Source organism: Phocoena phocoena, chromosome 14 (assembly GCF_963924675.1).
Source record: "Phocoena phocoena chromosome 14, mPhoPho1.1, whole genome shotgun sequence".
Classification (NCBI taxonomy): Eukaryota; Metazoa; Chordata; class Mammalia; order Artiodactyla; family Phocoenidae; genus Phocoena; species Phocoena phocoena.
Window position 1 is genome coordinate 68,082,013 of NC_089232.1, and position 20,114 is coordinate 68,102,126.

The 20,114-nt window shown below is 38.8% G+C and overlaps 1 protein-coding gene across 2 annotated transcripts in view; it reads right to left on the minus strand.

Annotated features, from left to right (window-relative positions):
* Positions 1–20,114, minus strand: part of BABAM2 (BRISC and BRCA1 A complex member 2) — a 437,255-nt gene that overhangs the window by 78,419 nt on the left and 338,722 nt on the right. For both annotated transcript variants that reach the window (XM_065890615.1, XM_065890614.1), the window contains 2 exons: positions 18,292–18,362; positions 15,422–15,504 (listed from right to left, as the gene is read on the minus strand). In XM_065890615.1, coding sequence (XP_065746687.1) covers positions 15,422–15,504; positions 18,292–18,362 — 154 coding nt within the window. The remainder of the gene's footprint in view (positions 1–15,421; positions 15,505–18,291; positions 18,363–20,114) is intronic.

Sequence of the window (20,114 nt, forward strand, 5' to 3'; positions counted from 1 at the left end):
AAGTAGCCATCTTACAGGGCTGTTGAGAGAATTATATGGAATTAGGAATGTAAAGTACTTAGTCCAGTACTTTGCACATAATAAGCATTCAGTAATAAGTGACACTATTTATACAAAACAATGGCATCATCATCTTCATCCTCACCACCTATCATTAGAGGTCACTTCTTATCATCTTGGTAACCTCTGATTCAGAATGAATTTAGATAAAGAAAAAATACCAGGTTGACTGAGACTGATGAAATGTGAATAAGATGCCTGCCTCCTAATGAACTTTTTATTTGTTCATTTTTAAAATTGTGGTAAAACATACAGAACATAAACTTACCATCTTAGCCATTTCTAAGTGTACATTCAGTAGCATTAAGTATACTCACATTGTTGGGCAAACATCACCACCATCTATCTCCGGGACTTTTCTCATCTTCCCAAACTGAAACTCTACCTATGAAACAACAACTCCCCACTCCCTGTCTTCCCATTCCCTTGTAACCTCTATTCTGCTTTCCGTCCTTGTGAAATTGACTACTCTAGGTACCTCATATAAGTGTAATCACACGGTATTTGTCCTTTTAATTGTGTTTCGACATTCCCTTCACCCTCACCTATCTGAATACAAGGGTTTAAATCTAGCCAAGGGTCATTCTCAGTCTAGAAGTCACTCCTCAAAGCCTCTTTCAGTACATTCCAGGCCAGGCCATGTCAAGAATTTGGACCACCTCTATGGGAGGAAAAGTTACCAACAAGGTTTCAAGTTCCAAACCAGAACCCCATTCAGTGTGAAGTATGACTGAATCCTTTTGTTAAGGGTTCAGTCAGGCCACATAGTTCTGAATCATCCAAACTGGGGATGACCAGGGGTTTCTAGCTTGGGATAGATTCCAGGTGAAGCTGGTGAGAGCCTCCACCATGCATTTGTTTCATGTAAATGTTCACTCGTTGACTCTTCACCTGGATACCCAGTGGCTCATAAAATTCAACATATCCCAAACTGGGCTCAACATTTCCAAATCTGCTCCTCCTAATATAATCCTTGCTTCAAATGATGGCATCATCGGCTGTCTAGATGCCCATGGAAGAAATCCGGGAATCATCCTACTTCTTCCTAGTCCTTGACAGGGATCAACTACTAAGTTTTGCCAGTTTTACTTCCATTCTTGAAATATTTTCTTTCCCTTCATCTCTATCATGACTGCTCTAGTTCAGGTCTAATTATCTTTTCCCTAAACTATCTTTTTAGGTTTCTAGGTTCACATTTCAAATCACCTTCTACATAATATCAGAATAATCTCTTTTTGTAAAAAGCAAATATACGCCCCTTCTCTACTGAGCATTCTTCAGTAACTTCTTGCTATCCTCAGGATAAAGTCCATATCCGTCAGACTGGTATACGATGCTCTCCGAGTTCTGGGCTCTTACAGACTCGCTAGGTCAATCTGACACTCTTCAGGCTCTATTATATTGATACATTAGAAGAATTCTAAGCCACTTACAGTTCCTCACATATACTCTGTGTCTTCCCACAGTGCTTTTGTTTATGCTAGCCTCTCTGTCTGAAATGTTCTTACAGCCCTCCTGTCCTACCGGGGTGCGTGTCCCTTCTCTGCATCCCCCAAACATCTGGTGTACGCCTAGCACTGCACTTTAAATGTTTCACTGTTGTTTTTATATGTTTATCTTCCTCACTAGACTGAGCCATTCCAGAACAGGCAGCATTCATTCGGTATCCCTAGAGTCTTGAAAGTGCCTGATCCAAAGCAGATGTTCAATATGTGGTGAATAAAGGACTAAATCAACAAACAAATGAGAATAACTATGGCATAGGTGAGGTCTGGATGCCACTGGAAGGAAGGAAGGAAGGAAGGAAGGAAGGAAGGAAGGAAAACACATTGGAAAAGAAGAAGTAAAACTGTCTTTATTTGAAGATGACATATAGAGTGTACATAATATTCTAAGAAATCTACTAAAGGTCAACATACAGGAGTCAATTGTACCCCTATATATTAACAATGAACAATTAGACTATGAAAATTAAAAAAATACTCCATTCACATTAGCTTAAAAGACTTAGGAATTAATTTAACAAAAGATGTACAAGACCTGTATACTGAAAACTATAAAACACTGCTAATGGAAATTAAAGAAGATGTAAATAAATGAAAACATACACCATGTTCATGAATCAAAAGATTCAGTATTTCTAAGATGGCAATTCTCCCCAAATTGAGCTATATATTCAATGCAATCCCAATCATTCTTTTTGTGAAGAAACTGACAAGCTAATTCTAAAATGTATAGGAAAAGGTAAAAGATCTAAACAGCCTAAACAATTTGAAAAAAGAAACACAAGGTTAAAGACTTATCCTACCTGATTTCAAGGCTTACTATAAAATGAAAGTATAGATACATAGATCAATGGAACAGACTAGAGATTACAGAAATAGATATACACTTATTTGGTCAATTGATTTTTGGCAAAAGTGCCAAGGTAATTCAATGAGGAATGGACAGTCTTTTCAACAAACGGTGCTGGAACAAATGGTTATTAGTTTACAAAAAAAAAACAAAAAAAGAACCATGCCCTTAACTCACACTACACACAAAAATTAACTTGAAATGGATCACAGACTTACATTTAAGAGCTAAAACTATAATCTTTTTAGAATAGACAAGGCAGAAATTCTTGCTGACCTAGATTAGGCAAGAATTTCTTAAGCAGGACACAAAAAGCATGGCCCTTAAAATCAAAAAGTAATAAAATGAGCTTAATCAAAATTTTTTTTTTTTTGCTCTTTGAAAGACATAGTTAAGAAAATGAAAAGGCAAGCCACAGATTGGGAAAAAAGATCTTCAGAAGATACAACTGAAAAGGGGCTTGTATCCAAAATATATAAAGAATTCATAACTCAAAAATAAGACAACAATCCAATTAAAAACAGAAAAAAGATTTGAACAGACACTTCACAAAATAACTTACTTGGCAAATAAGCACATGAAAAGATGCTCACCTAGCCATTAGGGAATTGTAAATTAAAACCACAATGAGACACTACTACACACCCTATAACAACTGAAATTAAAAGGACTGATAATAGTAAGTGTTGGAGAGGATGTGAAAGAACTGAAGTCCCATACACTGTTAGTGAGAATGTAACAACTTACAGCCTTCTGGAAAACAGTATGGCAGTATGCTACTGGGTTAAACATATATTTACTAGATGGTCCAGCATCCCCACTCCTAGGTTTTTACCAAAGAGAAAGAAAAACATATGCCCACACAAAGACTTGTGAAAGAAAGAAAATAGAAAAGACTATACTCTTTATGATTCCATTTTTGTGAAATTCTATAACAGAATAAACTATAGTAATGGAAAATATGGTCAGTGGCTCCCTGGGGCTGGAGGTCAATGGAGGGGATTCACTGCAAAGCCACAAGAGAAACTTTTTAGGGTGATGAAAATGTTCCATGTCTTGATTGTGGTGCTAGTTCTATGACCGTACGTGGTTGCCAACATTCATTTAAGTGTTCACTTAAAATGGGTGAACTTTGCTATATGGAAATTATACCTCAAAAAAGATGGAAACAAATATGCTTCGTGGACTTATGACAGTTGAATTCGTACGATTAGGAAGCATACAGTATGCAAATGGAAAAGTCATTAAACCTTAAATCTGAGCATTATTTTCTGGCTTTTTCCTTATGCTGAACATTACTCAGTTCTTCAAGCTAGCGTTAAGATGTCAGCAGTACAATACTGAACACATACTGTTGTAAAAGTACTCAACCTGTCTTAGTATCTTAGAACTGAGCCATTCAAACATAGGAAAAATAATTGGATTTAAGAAACCTGGTTTCTAGTCCTATTCTTCCCCTAACATCATACATGGCCTTGGTCCAGGCATTCAGCCACATCCTAACCCTGTAATACAGAGAGTTTTCAGAGATTCTTAACCTGAGGTCCATGCACCCTTCACCTCCTCCCCCTCCACAAGGGTCCTTGGATAAAATTCAGGGCATCTGGGAACTTGCATGGGAAAAATGTATGTCTTTATATTCACGACTTTTAACTGAAATTTAGCATTTCCTCTGATTATGAATGCAGGCAACCAACTGTAGCAGTGTTAGCAGTACCTTGACATCATTATCAAGAGAAATCACAGATATTTTCATATCACATTGTGGTTGTTGCTCATATCTTCAAATATTCTTTACGCTCATCACTATTTCAAAATTGCAGTGGTTATTAGATTTGCCATGGATATTGTTATTTAAGGTATTAACAAAGAAGCTCTTATATCTCTGTTATTACTTTTTAAAGATTTGATAATAGTATTTTAATATAACTGGCTTCCTTGTAGTACTATATAATTTATTTTATGCATTTTAAAACACTGAAGAAAGGATCCACAGGGTTCACCAACGGGGTCTTTGGCACAAAAAAATTTTAAAAACCCCTGGGCAAGATGACCTCTAACCATTCAATTAACTGCTAAGAATTCTATTCAAAACTGGCATAGAGATAGATAGCTCACATTGTAAATAAGATAATTAAAAGCACTTTAAAACTGTAAGGTGGTACACTAACTTAAGAGGTTGTCTTATGCCCATGGGTGAAGCGATGTTTTCAACGATTTCACCCCTTAGTTGTGTTTTTTTTTTTTTTTTTTTTTTTTTGCGGTACGCGGGCCTCTCACTGTTGTGGCCTCTCCCATTGCGGAGCACAGGCTCCGGACAGCGGCCATGCCTCACGGGCCCAGCCGCTCTGCGGCATGTGGGATCTTCCCAGACCGGGGCACGAACCCGTGTCCCCAGCATCGGCAGGCGGACTCTCAACCACTGCGCCACCAGGGAAGCCCCACCCCTTACTCTCTTAATTAAATTATGGGGAAGGAAAATGGGTGGTGATATCCATAATTTGCGTCCACATTTCTTTTCTAAAGAAAGATTTTCAAGATTTATGGGTCTTGACTTATTTGGATCCTGCTTTGAACAAAACAACTGTAAAAAAAACATGTTTGAGACAAACAGGGAAATTTGAACATAGACTGGGTATTAGATAATATTAAAGAATTAGGTGTAATCATGTTATTTTGGATACAGCTCTTTTAAAAAATTCTTATCTGTTAGAGATGCAAGTTGAATTACTTACAAGTGAAATAATATTTCACATCTGCTTCAAAATATTCCAGAAAATTAAAAAAAGAAAGAAGGTAGACAAAATTACAACAATATGGGTGATGGGTACATGGGGGTTCATTATATTTTTCTCTCTACTTTTGTGTTTTGAAATTTTTATAATAAAAAGTATTTTAAAAAAAAGATTCATAGGCTATCAGGAGAGATCCAGCCCACAGAAATGCTTGGACTGTACTCTGTATAAAAAAAAAAAAATCAAAATCCTGTAAAGGAGCATGCAGCTTGCCACAGTTCCTACCACTCCCACTTGTCTTAGAACCTGGGCTACCCCACATCTATGTTGCCTCTTTGGCTGTAGGTTTGCATGGCCTTTGTATAATGAACCATTATAACTGACCACATTACTATGTCTAAACAGGTTAAATCTAGTTTTTGATAATCAGGAACTGGTAATTCTTTTCTGTTTGTTTCGTTATTGTGTTTTGTTTTTACCCCCAATCTTCATTAAAAAAAAATTGAACTATAGTTGATTTACAATATTGTGTTAGTTTCAGGTTTATAGCAAAGTGATTCAGATATATATATATATATATATATATATATATATATTCTTTTTTACATTCTTTTCCATTATAGGTTATTATAAGATATTGAATATAGTTCCCTGTGCTATACAGTAAAAATCCTTGTTCATCTATTTTATATATAATGGTGTGTATCTGTTAATCCCATACTCCTAATTTCTCCCTGCCCCCCTTTCCCCTTTGGTAACCATAAGTCTGTATTCTATGTCTGTGAGTCAGTTTCTGTTTGTAAATAAGTTCATTTATATTATTTTTTAGATTCCACATATAAGTGATATCATATAATATTTGTCTTTCTCTGTCTGACTTACTTCACTTAGTATGATAATCTCTAGGTCCATCCATGTTGCTGCAAATGGCAATATTTCATTCTTTTTTATGGCTGAGTAATATTCCATTGTATATGTATACCATATCTTCTTTATCCATGAATCTGCTGATGGCCACCTAGGTTGCTTCCCTGTCTTGGCTATTGTAAACAGCACTGCTATGAACATTGGGGTGCGTGTATCTTTTGGAAATAAGAGTTTTCGTCTTTTCTGGGTATATGCCCAGGAATGGGATTGCTGGATCATATGGTAACTCTATTTTTAGTTTTTTAAGGAACCTCCATGCTGTTTTCTATAGTGGCTGCAGAAGCTGATAATTCCTTAATTAAGCCACTTACTTTTCTCTTTCTATGGCCACAGAGTGAAACCCTACTTGAGCCAATATATTTGTGCCACTGGACAGGGGATCACAGCTAGACCAACTGTCACCATCACTGAGGAGTGACACTAGCTTCATGCCTCACTGCCTTCAGATCAGTAATGTCTTTGGTGAGATGTCCACTTACATTCCTGGGAGATGAGACAGTATATGCATATCTCCCAGTACATGGATGGTCACTGACCCTCTACATTTGTTCCTGGGACTTACAGTTCTCTGTGAAACTCCAAAGGCTTTCGACATTCATCATATACGTATACATCATATACGTATATATGTATATATGTACATCATATACGTATATATGTATCACACATATATATCACATACATCATATATGCCAACCAATGACCTGAAGCATTATAGTAATATCGTTTATTAGCACATAGGCTCTGGAATCAGTTCCTGGATTTAAATCCTAACTCTGCCACAGTGAATACATTTACTCTTTCTGTGCCACAGTTTTGTCATTTGTAAAATGGGGCACTACTAGTAATTATCCTCAGAAGGACGTTGTGAGGAAGAATAACAATATATATACGCAAGGTACTGAGAACAACTTCTAGAGCATGGTATACACTTAATATCTGTTAACTATTGTTACTGTAACTATTATCTTCAACAACAGCAAAAGTTTTACAACCAAAATAATGCCCATGTTTCAATAATACTTTAAAATTGATTCTAAGAAAAGGTTATACTGAATGAGATTGATATTATAAAAGTTACTCTTTGTAAACAGCTTCCTTTCTTTCATTGAGTGAGGTGCCTTCTTGGGTTACAATTTGTTAATTTCAAAGCCGCTGCATATGTTTTTAAGTCAAAATCACTGAGTATTCATGACCTTTCTTTAATCAGATAAACTCACTTTAGCAATTACTTTACTCCAACAATTACAGTTGAAAAGAATAATATAACATATATAAGAGGGTATTTGGTATTGTGTATCTGATTTACAACCTCTTTCCTTACAAGAAGTCCTTTAAGGTCAATGAAGAGGTCTCACAAGGTATTAGAATGAAGAGAATATTCCCAATGAAAATTAATGAAATGAATTCTCAAACCAGGGTCAGAAATTACAAAAAAAAGACTTTCTGGAAGTAGACTCTAAACATGAAACAGAAGTCTCAATTTGAATCAAAATAGTGACAGTGGTTGCTAAAGGACTGGAGCTATTTGAGCTGTAAACCTTGAAGAGGGTGTGTTTGTGTGTGTAATCAAAAGACGAAAACCACTTTGCCCAGCAGAGCTAACCACTTTCAAGGAAGTCCAGGATAAAAATTAACCCAAATGTTTAAAGTATCTAAAATACCCATAGTTCTCTTAATCAAAGCAAAAAGGCATTTTGCATTAGAAAGTAGATTTTCTTTTATCTTTTTCTATATTTTTAAATCATTTTGAACAGTACAGAGAACTGATTGGTTTCACTTTTTGTTCATAATCAATTTTAGTTCCTGTTGCTTTGATAGTTATTATTACTACTAAAATGATAAAATTAAATCGCAAAGCTTTACATATTCCTGATCTGAGGTAAATATATTAATTCTAAAATAATATCACACTTTTTATAAATCTGGCTTGAAATGAATTCTAATGCATATCATTGTGGTTCCTAATTTTAATCACTTTGTTGATTCTGATTTACTCTTCAAATCTATTTATTTACATAAAAATGAGATCTGTATCCAAAAAGCAAGCAGGTTTGGGAAACCACACAGTTTTGGTTTTACTGAATTATCTAGTAGCCATCTTGTTTGTTGCTGCTAAATATTCTACTAGACATTGTTTCTGTGGCAAAGAGATGAGTTCACACCACTTTGCTCAGGAGCTGAGTGGCTGTCAATTTCACAGCTTTGCTTTGAGTGGTGAAACGACAGTGACACATCAATGCAAATAATTTCTTTGGTTATACTAGCAATCACACAGCCTGACACAATCAGAGCTTGGAAGGGGCATTTGCAACAATAAACAGAAGGCTCTGATTTTTACTTAAAATTTCAAAAGCTGTCCTGATTTCTAGCTTATTGGCCTTGATTACAGGCCTATGAGGAAAGAATTATTTAAATGACTAGCAGAATTAGTCTGCAGTTGTCAATTTCCTCTAGCTTTCAAAAAAAAAAAAAAAGACTTACCAGAAGCTGAGCTCTCTGTAAAGCAAAATTACTGTTTTCTGGACTAATGTAAGCTTAAAACTAATGAATGTCCAAATGAGTGGAAAGAGAGACAGATAAGGACAAATACCAAAAGAAGTATATTAGGGAATCTGTATAATCTTTAATTATTGAAAATAAAGAAAAAAAATCAGAGTAAGAAACTCATCATCTGCTAGAACAAATAAACCCTGCCACCTCCTTCTGCCTCTACTATAACAACTGTGAAATGGAGTAACAGAGCATTCAAAGTCCTACTAAGACCTACCTGAAATAATGGACAGAGCAAAATACAATGAAAATTATTTTCTTCTTTTAACTTCTTTTGAAAATATAAGATTGCCCATAACTAACAGAAAAGGCTGTATTGTTGTATTTACATGATGACATATATAGATATAACATATATGACAATAATAGCACAAACGAGGGGGAGAAGGAGGAGCAAAGCTGTTATATTTTACCAGAATTAAGTCACTATTAAACTGAAGTAGACTGTGTTAAGTTAAAGACGGATACTGCAATCTCTAGAACAAACTACTAAGAAAATTAAAAGAAAAAAACAAGATAGCTAAAATATCAACAAAGAAATTAAGATGGTACACTAAAAACATTTGTTTGACACAAAATGAGGCAGTAAAAGAGAAACAAAAAAGGAATGAGACAAACAGCAAACAATATCAAAATGGCAGGCCCCAATCCAACTATACCAATAATTACATTAAATGTCAATGGATTAAACTCTCTAATAAAACAGCAGTTTGTTTAAATGTACACAAAAGCAAAACCCAACCATATGCTGTCTACAAGAGACACACTTTAGATTTAAAGGCATTAAAAAAAAAAGGTTGAAAGCAGTGGGCTGGAAAAGGTATACCAAGCAAACAATAAACAAAATAGAGCTGGGATGGGTTATTAATATCAGATGAAATAGACTTTAAGACAAGAAGTATCTAGAGACAAAAAGGAACATTCCATAACAATAAAAGGGTCAATAAGTTGGAAGATATAACAATTATAAACGTACGTGTACCTAAGAACAAAACCAATAGAACTGAAAGGAGAAATAATCCTTCCTGCATTTGTTAGTAGTAGCTACCTTCCTCAACCAAAGGCTTTCCCCAGTTCCCGCCAGGAAACCCTTTCCTACAGCTACAGCTATAGCTCCTTCCAGCTTCTGGTAACCACACTCTCCTCTTGCCCATGCAGTCCTAGGGAAGGTAAAGACTCGCTGCTGCTGCTGCTAACCATCCCTTTTGGTTTTCTTTAACTCTGTCCACACCTTTGAACAAAGTCCTTCCATTGAATTCTCCCTAGTTACCTGTATGATGTGCCATCTGGTTTTCTGATGGAAACTTGACCTATATCTAAACTCCTCTCCTTGATTTGAAAGAGACTAGTAGTTTCTTACTAAATCGGCATTCTCTCTTTCTCACTCAACTTAAAAGAACTCTGATTTTTAGTTGGGCGTTTGCTGCCCCAGAAAAAGAACTACATTTCCCAGTCTGCCCTAGCACACATGCTGAGGCCTTATGAACTAAGTTCTAGAACGATGACATGTAATTGGAAGTGGTGCGTGAGACTTCTTCACAGTCTCATTAAATGAGAAGGTTTGTACCCTCCTTCCATCTTTTCTCTATTCTCTTACTTGGATTGTGACAGCTGGAGCTCCAACAGCTTTTTTGGCCTATACGCAAGAAAGTCACACCCAAGGGATGATGGAGTATAAAGCTTGAAGGAATCTGGGTCCCATGTGACCTTTGGATATGTCATTCCAGCCCTGGACTGCTTCCCTGTACACAAGAAAGAAATACACTTCTATCTTGCTCAAACCATTGTTTTTCAAGCGTTTATTACCACTCCATCCTGACACGCATGGCCTGTGAGGCACTATCTCATCTGGCCCTGACTCTCTTTCTAAACTCTCTCATGTGACTCTCTTTGCTCACTGTGCTCCAGTCACACTGGCTCATGCAAAGCCCTTTGCTACCTTTTGTAGTTCTTTGCACAAGAGGACTTTCTTTCTCCTGAAATCTCTTCACTGAACCTGAATGGCTGCTCATTAAGGTCTCAGCTGAAATGTCAGCTCCTATGAGAAGGCTTCCCTGACCATCCTAACAACAGCTCCCCTCTTAGCCTCTTTCAAAGCCCTCTGTTTTGTTCCATTATGGTATTTGTCGCCATCTGTAACATATATTTGTTAGTTTACTTCTTTATTGTCTGTCTCTCTCATTAGACTCCATTAGGGACAGTGTCTCTCTTTCTAATTCTCTCTTATATATATAACATATGAAGTTTTCTCTGTGTCACTCATCATCACTTTGTTCCTTGCATACAGTAAGCGAGCTTAGAGAATATTTGTTTTTAAAAATGCATATCAGTGTACCACACCTTTATCTGATCTCTTTTCACATTAACTAGATCAGGGGTTGGCAAACTTCTTTTGTAAAGACTCAAAGAGGAAATATTTTAGGCTTCACCATTTTCGTTGCATATTCTTCTTTTCTTTCCCCTAACAACTCTTTAAAAACATAAAAACCATTCTTAGCTCAAGGGCCATATAAGAATAGACTCAGGGTGGAGTTTGGCCCATAGGCTGTGGCCAACCAACCCTTGCTCGAGACTCTATGTGTCTCAAGGTCAAGCCTGAATTATTTACTTATATCCCCTGGGACCTAGCACAATACTGAGCACACAGCAGGTTCGCCATCAACTCAGAACTCAGGTGAATTGGATTAAATTGATTGGGTTAGGGGTCGAGAAGAGAAGAAATGAAATGGAATACCTAAAATGGTCAGATTTGGTCCAATATGTATTTTGCCAGGGAGATAAGGCCTATGGTCCAGGCTGGATGACTCAAAGGGTCATTTACCAAGGAGTTACAGGTAACTGCAAAAGATCTCAATACCCTCTCCTTCCAAGCAGCAACCCTGCGACCTTAGGCAGCTGCATTCCTTATAGTGCAGCTGACAGGGGCCCATGAAAAACAGGCAATCTTCCCCAGTGGTTGCTTTTGTTCTGTGTTACTGTGCCTTGCTCTCTGGTTCTCTTGTCATCCAGCATTCTGAAAAGCTGCTGCCTTAAAGATAGCATCTACCTCCAGAGGTAAATACAGCTTGGCAAATACAGAATTACCTACATAACCACTACAGATAATTCTTAGATGATGGCCAGGAAACCTTTCTGAAAACAGTTTCTGAATGAAAGCAAGTCCCTGATCCTGCTGTGGTTCCAACTCTTGCGATATGTTGATATGGATGAAGGAAAGAAAGAAGGAATAAATGGATGAGAATTCTCCATGGTCAGAGCTCCCACTCCTGGAACTGCCAGAATGTCAGGAAGTTGCAGTGTCTCCTGAGAGATTCCAGAATCCGTACAATGTTCTTTCTCCCCTAGGGCATTCTTACTTCCAAACACTCTGGCAAGGTCTGAGGTCACAGCCATCAGCCTCAAGAGAGGACTGCCTCTTTCCTCTAGCATCCAGAATGCTGGGAATTATTGCCAGCACCTGCCCTCTCGACAAACCTCTTCCCGGGCCTGGGCAGAACAGAGGGTGGGGGAGACCAGAGACGTTATCTGTGTCCTGCCAGGTCTTCAATCTGCATGGAGCAGTGAACCAGCCACAGAAGACTGGCTCCATCTCTAGGCGCTTCCTTCTTCCTTTTTCTTGTTCTTGCGATCTCAGAATAATTCAAGGCAATGTTCTATCATTAAGTCTCTGCCACCCCATATTCAACTCCCATCTTCATGACAAGAAAAAAGGGAATAAGCGGTCCCATGGGGGTTGTAACCAAGCAAGCAGATGCTTTCAAAGAAGGTAAGTTTCAGATGCTTAACTAACCAAGCTTCACTATGATGTTACAAGTCCTACACTTTAGATATAAGAAAGTAGCAAAAGGGTGGAAATAATTTATTTAAAGGCAGGCTGTGAGTTAATGACGGAGCAGGAAACAGCATCAAAATCCCCTGATTCACAGACAAGGTCTTATCTGCCAAAGAGCCGAGAACGTGGGCCGTGACGCTAAGAGCGGAGAGCAAACGGCCCGGGGAGGAAAGGAGTAAGAGCCTAAGGAAACACTTCGTTAAAAGTAAATTAAACAAATCTCAAGGTCCCTGTACCTGTTCTAATGAGTGTCTGGGGGTTCTATGTTTCTGAAGAAGGTAATCAAAACTAAGTGAAAATATGACTTTAGGACTTAATTTTGCATGTGACAGAGGAAGGCAGAGAAGGGGCTGTAAGAAATAGTGGATACACAGTACTGTGGGGAAAACATTCTTTGGGGAATAGACCTTCCAAAGGAACAAGAACTGCCGTGACACTGAACGCACTGAGAGGAGAGCCGGCAGGGGCTGAGAGGTGGACGCTCTTTTATCCCGGAACAGCTCTCCTGCCAGGCCCCGCCAGCACAGGCAGCCTTGAGTTGCATGTGGAAAACACAGGTGAGAAAGATCAGTGCCGAGGATATCTTTTTTCCCTTATATCTGATATGATCTGACATCATCTTTTATTTTATTATTATTTTTTTTTTGTGGTACGCGGGCCTCTCACTGCTGCGGCCTCTCCCGTTGCGGAGCACAGGCTCCGGACACGCAGGCTCAGCGGCCACGGCTCACGGGCCCAGCCACTCCGCGGCATGTGGGATCTTCCCGGACCGGGGCACGAACCCGCGTCCCCTGCATCGGCAGGCGGACCCTCAACCACTGTGCCACCAGGGAAGCCCTGACATCATCTTTTTTGAAAATGGAATCACGGCTAGGAGACCAAAGTAAGTTTCGGGACAAACTGTTGAGATTTCATGCCACTTTGGGATGAAGAAATTGGTTGAAGCAGTCATCTAATTTACTGTTTGTAACTGTCCTCCTGTGTGTCCTTCCTTCTGCGTCCTTCTCTCACAGCTACTCCCGGAGGCCTCAGACCATAGCCACCACCATTCATGGCAGGGTACAGGTCCCTATTGCTGAGCTGGGCTAGAGGAAACACACCAGACTAATCCCCCAGGCAGCTGTCCAGGGTCATGAGACACAAACCAAGCATACAGTCAGGATCTGGGGTCAGGTTACCAGGATAGAAACAGAATCACTGGGATCAAGATGGTGGGGCAAAGTGGACAGAGCAAATAGGAAGTGAGATCTCAGAAAGCAATTAACACTCAGAACAGAAAACCAAAGCCGTGATAAGGTCAGAATTAAAAGTGAGAGCTGGAAGCAGCAGTACGAAGTTCCGCTCAGTAGAGCCACAGGAGACGGTGAGCAAAGAGGAGAGTGCCAGGAGGCCTTGACTGTGGCACTTCCTCTTCCACCTGGCCCTGTACTGTAGGTTAAGCTCCATCTGCTGATGTCTCCACAGGACTTACCAACCAAATCCCCAGAGACATGAGAGGGAACTAAAACAGAGGGAGGCTTGTCCTAGTGGTTTGAACAAGGTCATATAATTAGTTGGAGGCACACCCAAGATGAAAATCTTCACCTCTCCAGCTCTCTGCTTATCTGTACGCATAATTAATATGGAGCAACACGCTTGCATTTTTCAGATGCATTTGAAAAGATGGTCCCCATGTAAGACTAGTTTTCGAGTAGGAGCTCCATATGAAGCACTGCATGACAAGGTGGTTATCACCGGGAAATACCTTAAACGACAGGGATAACCAACTTCTTAAAGTACGTATGGCCAACTCTCAATGATCTCTATGTAGATTATACCGTGGTAAGGTTTTCATTAGAGTTTTCTTCCCTCTACCACTATGGACATTTTGGGGTTTCTTCCCCTACTATCTGTTGATGTGACATCAGGTAAGACAAATTAAGAACTATTTGAGCCTAAGCAAATCATAACCAAGAAAGTAAAACTGCTGGGGAAGAAAAATCCACCCAAGTCATTTATCTTTACACTGACAGCTTGGCTAAACAGGGCCAAAGCTGTGCATCCTGAAATAGTTTATTTAAGTCTAGGGTAGTTCTACATACTGAGTGAAGTCAACCCAAACCCACTGCTTTTCTGTAGCTGGACTTGGGAGAGCTGAAACTTCTGTGCCTTTAGCTTGAAGTCTGGGCATGTTGCATATCAAATTACTAAAGAATAAAGCTCGTAGCTGACTTGCAACTCAAATCTGGCACCATGGGTCACTGGTTCTTATATAACAAAGAAATATACAAAAGAGACTCTAAATGATCCATTAAGGGAAAGCTGGAGCAATGTTTACTGACTGATTAATATCATACAACAGGAATTTAAATATGCCTACTGTGTGGAAAACACTGAGAAGTCATGTCAGGAATTCATTAACACATAGTCCCACCTTTAAGATATATATTATATATTACCAAAGTTACAGATTTTTTTCACTTAATAAGAATGATAACCAAATGATCAAAGCAATATGTTTTGAGTAATCTTGAAAGTTTTGAGGCCTGAATCTGGAAAGATACTTTGAAAACAGAAATCTCTCTAGGGTAGGGTTTCTTAAATTCAGCACTACTGACATTGTGGACTCAATAACTTTTTGTTTTAGGGACCTGTCCTACGCACTGTAGGATGTTTAGCTGCATCTCTGACCTCTACCCACTAATGCCAGTAACAACAACCGCCAGCCCTGGTCCCCTACCCGTCGTGACAAACAAAAATGTTTCCAGACATTACCAAATGTCCCCTGAGCAGCAAATGATACCTGGTTGAGAACCACTGATCTAGAGATATTTTCTCTTGAAGACCACGCAGTAAATAGACTTATGCTAAAGTAAAAGGAACCAAGTCAGGACACTGAAGCTTGTCATATTCATTATTACATGTGGTTTAGTACATTTTAAAATGCAGGCTGACATGCTAATAGCAAAAGTATACTCACTGTGTACAAGAAAACAAAAATCTTTCCACATCAGCAACAGAGTGAGTTTTGTAAAGCCTTCTGCATCATATTCCACGACACCCCTAAGTAATAAAAACATACACACAAACAAAAAACCCTCATAAAAACAAGGTATAAAGGAGATGGAAACAAGTAAAGAATATATTCATAAAGTCAGGGTTATTGAATCCGAGATGCACTTAAGACAAGTGAGTGTTACCACAGGAAGGATGTGGGATTTGGAATGAAAGCAGCTAGGTTTAAGTTACAGCTTTGCCATTTTACTATCTGTTACAACCTCGGGCAAATCACTTAACCTTTGGAGCCTCAGTTTCCTCATCCGTAAAACAAATATAATCATATTTGTAAACTTCATCATGGAGTTGTGAAAAACAAGTAAAGTAAACCATAAAATGTTATGCAAATGTTAGTTATTAGTGATGAGCAAAAGGACAAATGAAGAAATCAGGGCAACGGTGACCCTATGTCTGTATAGTGATAGTGAAATCTCACTCACTTAGGCACTGAACAGTAACAAGCAGTGACAATATTACTAACTACAGGATTATACACTACTTTCTTCCAAAGGATTTGGAATCCTTTCTCTTGTGTCCCCCTATCCTCCCCACCAGGCTCAAGACAAAGTAGCAATGTTAGCTGGGTGGACACTGGGTTCAGATGGGAGATGCACGCTTCCTGCGTCAATGGAGAACAGCCTCTGAGCACGGAAGGGCCTGGAGAGAATTCTGATAGGCTCACCTCCCTCATTTCCCTCAAGAGCTAAGTGCTTAGGGGGTGTTACCATAATGTGCCAATACTAACCACACAGCGAGGACAAGGATAATGTTCTCTTGTCCATACAAGGAGGCCTTTATTGTCCTTAGAGATGCCTTCATCCTGGCTGAGTCAGGCCAATCAGACCATTAATACTGATGGCCTCCAGGTTTAAGTAGGAAGGAACAGTTGAACTCATTGGGAAGGTAAGGGAACTAAGGCACTGAAGGCTTAGTGATTTGCTCAAAGACTGTTGATACATCACTAAGATCTGCTGACTGAAGTCAACAACTCTGTTCACCAGTTTGTATTTCTTTTAAGGATATGTAATTTACTCCACATTATAACACTGATATCTAAACCTTTTAGATCCTGCATCCCGTAAGCAAAAACAAGCACAGAATCCTTTTCATTACGCATATAGTACAGTATATGGTAGTACTTGTATATGATTTCGTAATTGTATACAAGTACTACTATATTATATGTATAAAAAAACACAAAAATGTACATAAACCGAATGAGATTTAAAAGCAAGTGTAAATTCGATTTTCACCCTTTTTGTGAATGGAGTGAGGTGGGGCACACACCCCTGAGGTATGTGCACCTTGCTTTGGAGGTCATTGTGTTAATGTCTGCATTTTCGATTATATATAAGAAAGATAATCTTACTCAAAAATGAGGAGACTAACGGTGTCATTTATTAACCACTGTTTGTATCATAAGCACTTTCTCAAAATGCTCATAAATAAAGCTGAAAAAAATCTTAAGTATTAGAGACTCACGTAAGAGACAGTCATACTGTTTGGATATTGATACTTCTATTTTGGGGATATGACAAATTTCACTGTGGATAATGAGAAAATTTCTTGAAATTGTTTTGAGGAGTCAGAAATTTTGCTTATAATTATGCCACATTTGTAAAATTATACCCCAACCTTATTTTTTCTTAAGATTTTTTTTGACGTGGACCACTTTTAAAGTCTTTCGTAAAATTGTTTCTGCTTTATGTTTTGTTTTTTTTGGCCTCGGGGCATGTGGGATCATAGCTCCCCGACCAGGGATCGAACCCACACTCCCTGCCCTGGAAAGCGAAGTTCTAACCACTGGGCCGCCAGGGAAGTCCCCCCAACCTTATTCTTGACCTCATCTTCTCTTTCTTATTCCTTTTGCCCTCATTTCTTCATTTACTTATTTAAAATTTTAATACACACACACACACACACACACACACACACACACCACTTCTCTGGAATAAGGTGGGAGATAACTAGACCACTAAAACCCTTAGGGCTTAGTCCCCCCAGGTAGGTAGAGGGATCCACCTTTTAAAGAAGACTGTGAGGAAAGTCCATTCCCCAACTAAGCCCTGAGGGGAAGGTTGATAAGGGCTCTACCATCATTAAGGAAACAGCTGCAGAGCAGCCCCCCTCGGGCAAAGGAAAGGGCCAGAGCACAGGGAGGGTGGGAGGAGATGTCTACCCTGAAACTGCAGCTATACACTTCCCTCCTCCCTTGTGGGGCCTTCTTCCAACTCCTAATCCCAAGTGTGAGTCATCGTGATGGTGTCTAATGCCAGACTTCCTTCCCGAATCTCTGTGGCCCTGTGGGGAGCAGTGGTCCTATCAGGAGACCTGAGTCCTGGGAACAGGATCCCAGCCTGGCTTTCTCTCCCCGAGATGTGTGACTTCCACCGGGTGCCTGAACTGGACAAGGTTTCGGGGCTTTCTTCAGTAGAATGTGCCAGTCATGCCTGCCTGCTTCACCTCATGACTGCTCTGTGATGACGGAGGTGAAAGTGTTGTGCAGACTATAAAGAGCCTGAGAAGAAGCAGGCCTTACGCCCACTGTTACTGCAGTGCTTGGGGCTAGTCATGCGCTGCTCCAGGGAAGACATTTGATTCTACTATTTGCTAAAGAATGCTAAAGAAAAAAATCTTCCTGGGAGCTTCAGTGTAAGCAACACACCAAGAAGAATCAAAACGGCATTCGGAGGTATCATACAGAAGAACTGCTATTTTCTTAATCAAGCCCTTATATTAGGGTCATCAGGACGTGAGTGCGTCACTGATTCGTGGCTTAAACAAAGAACTTACGTGCCAAAGTGACTGAGAAAAGCAGCAATATACTCTCTTCTTTTGTGATATCCTTGAATCACATACTGCACCTGGAACAGAACCCAAAGCTGAGAAGTGGAGTAGGAAATCATTAAACATTTTATTATGTAAAATTTCAAAGATTCAGAGAAGTAGAAAGAATAGCAAGTTGAACACCCATATTCCCACACCTATATTCAACAACTGTGAATATTTTGTCTAGTTGCTTTATCCAGCCATCTACCTACCTATCAACCTGTCAATCAATCTTGCTGAAATGTTCCAAAGGAAATTAGAGACATCATGACAGTTTGCCCCTAAACACTTAGGCACGCATCTCCGAAAAACAAGCCATTTTCCTGCATAACCACAATACTGTTATTATACCAAATTTAGTAATCATTCTCTGAATTCATTTAGTACGCTGTCCATTTTCAAAACTTCCCAATTGTCCGCAAAAGATTTTTGAAAAATGTAGGGTGTAAACAGGGATCAGGCATTTAATTCAGAAAGTCTTTTACTATAGAATAATAGTGCCTCCTGGGGTGTGGATGTGTGTATATAATATTGACTTTCCAAAGAGACTGGGCTAGTTGTCTTATTCTGTATTCTCGATTCTCTGATTGTTTCCTCCCTTTTTTCTCTACCTTCTGTATTTCCTAAAATTGGAAGTTAGAGCTAAAGGTGTGACTAGATTCAGGTTAAATATTTTGGGCAAGAAAACTTCCTAGGTAATACTGAGTTTGATCATTGGTTAAGGTGATGCCAGCCAGACCACTCTACTGTAAGGGGATGTTTCCCCTCTGCCATAGTGAGTAATCCAGGGGTACACCCCTCAAAGCATGGGAAGATCTAGTTCCCATGAACCTTTTACTTAATGGTTTTAGTATCTGTCGGAGATCCTTGTCTGAATCGATTACTTCACTAGGGCCTGAAAAAATGGTGATTTTTGTATTCTCTCATTCCATCTGCATTTATCAGCTGGAATTCTCTACAAAGAAGAGCTTCCTCTCATCCAGTGGGTCTATTTGGTTATCTTGAACTACAGCGCCTATTGAAAAGGCACAGTAATGCTCAAGTCTTTCTTTTTAAGCTCATAACATTCAGAATAAGGAGTGTTACAACAGGAGATTTTATTTTGCCTCTTTATATTTCCTTGTTATCACCAAATGACAGTTTCTATAAAAAAAAATTTGTGAACTCATTAAGCTAGGCATCTGAAAGTTAGTCATTTACCCATCAGCTTCTAACACAAAAATACATTCCTTATGAAATGTCTTCATAATGGCTGAAAGAAACAGTGGGAGAAAAAGACCCCCCAAATTGTTTATATTGGCTGTAGTCACACTGAGTTTCCATGGATAACAAAAGCCCGAGATAAAGTGCTTGAAATAACCTTGACACAATTGGTACTGATAGCCATTTGTACCCTTTAAAAGTAAAACAATTCTATTTATATAACAGGGGTTTTATGTCAATTTATAAAAACAGTGCTTGCTTTGCAGGCTTAATGCAGGATCAGAAATGTTATTTTGGGAAAAGAAAAACAGATGATAAGTTTGCTTAAGTGGCTTTGTTTAAAAAGGGGATGAAAACAGTTCTGTATACTTGATTTTAAAAACAGAAAACCATTCTAACAGAAACCCACAACAAAACTGGCTATAAAGATAGATTCCAATGTAATTATGGAAATTCATTTGAAGAGATTGTTTCTAAAAGCAGCCCATACTGTCCTCGTTTGTGGCAAGGAGAAGAACATCAATTTTAAAAGACAAGCAAAATTAATGAAAGGGAACCAGATAAGAAAAACTGACTGATTCTTG